This window comes from Loxodonta africana, chromosome 8 (genome assembly GCF_030014295.1).
Source record: "Loxodonta africana isolate mLoxAfr1 chromosome 8, mLoxAfr1.hap2, whole genome shotgun sequence".
NCBI classification, from domain to species: Eukaryota; Metazoa; Chordata; class Mammalia; order Proboscidea; family Elephantidae; genus Loxodonta; species Loxodonta africana.
The window spans coordinates 87,964,226-87,970,033 of NC_087349.1; the positions used below are offsets into that span (position 1 = coordinate 87,964,226).

The window sequence follows — 5,808 nt, forward strand, 5'->3', positions numbered from 1 at the left end:
GAAGGCGGCTACTTTACCCAGGGTTCCTGTGGTGGTGATGGCTTGAGAAAGGGGCAGTATTCCGGCTGCAGAGCTGCCCTTGGCCTCCTTCCTAGGCCAGAGGCTCAGAACATTTCTTACATCTAAAGAAAAATATCCCCCATCAACAGAAGAGTCCCCTTTGGAGCTGTCAGTAAACACACAGTTTGATCCAGCTTTGAGGGGATATTTCACCACTTTAAACATTTGGGATGAAAGCTGTTACTTTGGCTTCATGGTAGCTCATTTAGAAACGGAGTGCGGTGGAATGAGATGTACTGTGGCTCTGAAGCACCATTTTCATTTGTTTCCACAAATGGAGTGAAGATCCTCAGGGCAGTAAAATAGGATTGCATTTCACCAGGCCATTCAATATGTATGTTACAAGATCATCTTGTTTTTGAGACATCTTTAGAGATTCTGTCCATAATTCTCCATTTATAAAGAAACTCTAAGTCTTTAGGCAAGTTTCCATCAGCCAGGTTTGTAACCAACCAATATACTTTCCATAAAATGACGAATTCGGTTCTTTGATTCACTATCACTTTCCTCTTGACTCAAACATACAGATAAAATTAACCCGAATCTCAAAATCTTGCATCCCAAGGCTCCTGGTTCCACGAACATTTTTATACATAAGTATATAGCATGGATTAGACAAAAACATATTACCCTATGTGTATATTAAATATGTAAGTATACTCATATAATATTTAGGACTCTGAACACAGTTCCTGATGTGTTGTTAGAGGTCAATAAACAGTAGTTATAATACTTATTATTATTTTGATGGTGGTTGTTAATACTAAATGCATATATTTCTCCCATAAATCAAATGGCATATTTGCAAGCACCGATATAAGGTTGCACACCACCCTGGAGCAGCACTCAGCTCCAGGCTATCCAGGATAACTCCATTTCTACATTTATATTATGGTCATTTTGTGGATCTGAGATCTTTAAGCTCTCCATACTGGCCTCTGAAGAGGTGGGTTTCTTTGAATTTCTGAAATGTAACTCTAGAACTCTAGAATTACCAAGGCATCTGAAACCTTTTATTTGCCATAAAGACCCCAATAACTATAATTAGGGTGGCAGACCACCTTGGAAAGTGGTTATTTAAGAACACCTCTTAGACTATTACAAAAATGTATGGCTTTAAAGTAGATCTTCAGACATCTGATGCAGAGCAAGCCACTGTGAAGACAAATCAAACTTGGCCATTAAAAAAAAAAGGAGCAAAATTTCATCAAGTAAAGTACTTTTTGTACCTCAACTCCAGAAACCACCTTAAATTACAATATTTGGGGTCATCAGCAATGAATGATATTGTATCTGTACACAACTTCTACAAATATATATACAAGCACACACAAGCACTGATATGCAAATGTATACATGTATACACATATATGATATATATTCACATATATACAGGCACATGTGTAATTTACATATATTCAAATATGCTCAATCTGGAGCCAAAGAAATGAATACTAAATCTCTAAAACAATGAGTCAAGGAGGTAAGAGCTTTTGGGTCCCTTGAAGCTGAAGAATTACAGGAGGCTTGTCAACGCGAGGTGGCGCCCTTGATCTACTAATCCAGCCCAGCCAATTCATGAGCTGTCAAAAGTCAAGGTCACAAATTGTCTTTTTTCATCAAGGTCAAGGTTTAAGGCCCTTCCTAGTCCTGTCATTTCAACAAATATCAAAACCTGCCCTCTCAGACAAATGCAGGCCCAACAGCAGATCTTAAAATATGACAGCCTAAGTATCGCCGATACTAAACTGGTTTTCATTTTCCACACGGAGCCTGGGAATTTATACTATCCCTTCCTTCTTTTTTTTTTTCCCCTTTCAGAATACCTGACACATTAACCTTCTTGAGGCACTTTTCATTTTTGGGATGTTAGTTATGAGAGACTTCTCCTTAAAAAAAATTGTAGCCAAAAAAAAAAAGCTGAATAATAATAGAAAAGAAGGGTCCTTGGTTTATATAGGACAAACTTGCTCCTTTCTTTCTGGGCAGGGCACGTTCAGCGTAGGAAAAGCAATGAGTATTTCCTTCTGATTTTAACGGCAGTGACCATTTTATTAACAGAGTAATACCAGCATATCACTATCTACAGGTCTAAGGGTTTTTCTTTTCTTTTCTTTTTTACTAGAAATATTTTAAAAGCAGGTGCACAAATACATTTTCACAGTGTGCTGGATGTTTTTATTTACAAGATAGCATTTTATAGTGAATATGAACAAAACGAATGTGCTGGTTGAAATAACTGCTTGATTAAAAAAGTGCTGTGAAGATGAATCCCTAAACTTCCTAAAGCAGTCTCATAACACGATAAACAAGAAAAAATACTAACCCCGTAAGAGATCAAAATATAGAATGTGGAGCATCTAAATGTTTTGGGGGAATGGATTACCATTTTCTGAAAAAAATGGGGTGAGAGTTTTTTTCCTCTAGCAAAATGTTTACCAAATATTGGGACGTGCCAATTTAAATGAATTGAATTCAAACCAGAGTCCATCGTATTGGAGAAGAACCTCCAGGGACACCTCACATAAAATAGATTCTGTGGTTCATCGGATGTTTTCAACATTTTAAAAAAGATACAAAATCCTTTAAAAATAAAACACATCAGGGCAGTAAATATGGTCCAAATGCCACAAATTATGCTTGTTACATGTAAATAAAAATTATTCTCAGAAGGATATTCTCAAGAGGGGGTTCCCCTGTAGCCTCAAAAGTTCAGCTAGTTATATATATTACCAAGGCAAATGATCCTCGGAAAAATTTTCTCTCCCTTCATAGTAAATAGTCCAAAATCATTATTTCAGTACCTTCTTCACTTTCTCCCTCTGAATCTATACAGGAAATGTTTTGTAGAACATACAATAAAATAGGGATTTCACTAAGATTTACCTGAGCAGTCACTTAACATGCAACGGGGATAGCGACCCAAGGACAAGCAGATGTTTACAACAGCCTCTTGCTTTTGTAACCAACTTTCGGATTATTACCATCTAACATAGTGCCCTAAAACGTAACGGTCACATAAATACTTACAAGATTTCAGTAAATGCGTAACTTATCTGAAATCACATATTTGGGGATGGACGTTTGACTCTACAGTTTGTCATTTAAGGTCTGGTGGGGTTGGCCGGAGTCTTTAACATTTCTTAAAGTTTGTTTAAGTTGTAGATTCCACCAAAGAGAAAGAGGTCCCCCTTAAGAAAGCAAAATGCCAGTGTCTTTCTCTTTCTCTTTCTGGCTCTTCAATTATTATTACGCATTATTATCACTATCTGGGCAAAGCAATGAGTTCTGAAGCATTTCTTCAAGTTGCCCTCTTGCTCCATTTTTAATCCATTAACTAGTGGTCTTCAGTTTGTTGATGACTTTTTTCTCTTTGACCCTTCTGTTCTGGAACCAGATTGTGACCTGCCGCTCGGACAGATTCGTTGTGGCTGATATCCGCCTCCGTTTGTCCTTGGTAATGAATTTGTTTGTAGCATATTCCCGTTCAAGTTCTTTTAATTGCACCTTGGTGTAGGGCACGCGCTTCTTTCTCCCCCGCCTGTAGGAGCTGGCATCTGAGGGATGTGAGACCACGTCTGGAAGACAGGGGAGAAGCCAAGTTATTCAAGGATCACACTCAGGCAAGGGATACTAGCGACAGCTCGATCTGAGCCACCCGCCTGGCAAAGCCTGGCTGCCCTTTGCCACGCGCTGTACAATCCGGCCTTCCTCCAAATCCTGGAGGGTGAGTGGCAAGGGGGGTTAGTTTTTAAATGGCCCAGGGCTCCAATGACCAACCCAGCCAGGCCACCCTACATGCGCTGGATCGCCTGGCCCAGTGGCCCATACTTTGGTGCCGTCTCAGGGGACAACGTTCCATGCCTGCCTTCCCTCTGTATACCCCAAACCTCAGCACTTGATGTTTCTAGACTGAAGCCATTTTCGAGAGAACGCATATGAGCAATTTGGAGAGCCTTTTTTTCCATCTTTAAATTGGTGTCAAGAGCTTAGGAGGGCGGGGACAGAGGGAGGAAGAAGCCAGCCGGGGTCCCAAAAGTCGTCTCCCAGCCACCCCTCACCCAGGGAAGGCCAGGGGCCAGCCCAACTCCGGGGCAGTGTAGGCGGCGCCAGCTTGTTGGGTCGGGCTTCCAGGCGAGCATCGCTGCTAGGGCAGGCGAAGGAGAGACGTAGCGGGGCACCCGGGTGAACCGGGCGCGAGCGGAGAAGTTGAAGCTGAACCGGAGGACTTGGGGCGGGGAGGGGTGCCATTTACCGGGCAGAGTGGACTTCCAGAGATGGGGAGGCTGCGCCTGCTCTTTGGGGCAGTACATTTGGCCGTTCCAGCCGTTGGGCAGCGCCCAAGGCTGGTAGCTTTCCATAGGAAGACCCAGGGGCTCGTGGCGCGACTCGCCGGGGGCCCCGAGGCCCGGCACCACCGGCATATCCAGGTAGCCAGGCACTGGCTGATGGTGGTGGTAAGGCCCGGCCGCGTAGCCCTGGTGGTAGAAGGCGAACTCCTTAGCGCGGGAGCTGAACTCTTCTGCCGCGGGGCCGGCGGTATCCATGTACTTGTCGGCGAAGGCGGCGGCGGCCGAGGCGGGCTGCGCGCACGACTTGATGGCGTTTGGGTGCGGGCCCATGCGGGCACACGGGTAGTATCCGCTGCCGAAATAGCCGTAGGGCAGCGCCGCGGGCCCCGACGAGCTCTGCGCCGCCGCCGAACAGGGACTGCACTGCTTGGCGGCCTCGGCGCCTGCCGGACCGGCGGGGCCGGGCCCTCCCGAGGACGAAGCGGCGGCGGCGGCGGCGGCGGCGGCGGCGGCGGCGGCGGCGGCAGCGGCGGCGGCCGACGGGGGCGCCTCTCCCGGCGCGCTGCTGTAGGCGGCTGCAGCGCCAGGCGCCAGGGGCGCAGGGTGTGCCATCAGGTTGCGGCACTGGTTAGCTGCGGCCGCCGCAGCCGCCGCGGCCGCCGCCGCCACCGAGAAGTTGCCCCCCGCGGCCGCCGCGGCCGGGTGGGGAAAGCCCCCGCCCCCGGCCCCGGCGGCCGCCGCCGCTGCAGCCGCCGCCGCCGCCGCCGCCGCCCCTTCCATGTTCTTGTTGAGCTCGTCGGCCACCAGGCCGCCGCCGTTGTCGTAGAGAAACATGACGGTGGGCTCGATCCAGCGGGGGTGGAGGAGCACGGAGGCTGTCATAGCCCGAGCCGCATGGAGAAGACCCCAGTGGCGCTGTTTTAAAAAGCCCCCAAGAAGTGAAGAGCGCGCGGAGCGGGGCCGGGGCCCGAGCGAGGGGGGCGGATCGCGCCCCGCGGGGTCGCGCCAGGCGGCCGCCCATTGGCCCGCCCCCCCTCCGCTCCGCCCACGGCGTATGCAAAGCGGGCGGCTCCAACCCCGGCTCGGTGCCGTGCACCCGCCGTCCCCGCCGCCGCCCGCGCGGTCCCCAGCGCCAGCTCCGGGGACATTTACCCAGGGGAGAGGCGGGGGAGGAGGGCGGGTGGGGCGGAGAAGGAAGGGCGGCCTCCTCGTAGCCCCCCTTCTCCTTCCCCCCCACCCCAGTGGGGCCCGGAGCCGCGCAACTAGGCGGGGTGGGGGACGTGGGCGCGCGGTTGGGTTGAGAACCGAAGCGGTGGGGACAGGTCAGGTAAATCTGCCAGCGGCCGCTCTTGGGAGAGTGGCGAGGACGGAGCCTAGACCAGGCTGAGTTTTTCTTGGGGCCTCCGCGGCTGTTTTCTTTCCAGGTATCCGTAGGTCTTTCTGCATCGAAACTCTA

The 5,808-nt window shown here is 49.3% G+C and overlaps 1 protein-coding gene across 1 annotated transcript; it reads right to left on the bottom strand.

Moving 5' to 3' along the window:
• Positions 1-3,393: 3,393 nt before the first annotated feature.
• HOXA13 (homeobox A13) lies at positions 3,394-5,268 on the bottom strand. Its single transcript, XM_064290384.1, has 2 exons — positions 4,316-5,268; positions 3,394-3,638 (listed from the first exon to the last, which is right to left on the bottom strand). The coding sequence occupies exons 1-2, from the start codon at positions 5,232-5,234 to the stop codon at positions 3,394-3,396; spliced, it is 1,164 nt and encodes a 387-aa protein (XP_064146454.1). The 5' UTR covers positions 5,235-5,268.
• Between the last annotated feature and the right edge of the window lie 540 nt (positions 5,269-5,808).

Coding starts and splice junctions, on each gene's coding strand:
- HOXA13 (XM_064290384.1), bottom strand. CDS start 5,234: ATGACAGCCTCCGTGCTCCTCCACCCCCGCTGGATCGAGCCCACCGTC. Junction 3,639..4,315: donor CTGGAAGTCCACTCTGCCCG/GTAAATGGCACC, acceptor CCTGTCTTCCAG/ACGTGGTCTCACATCCCTCA.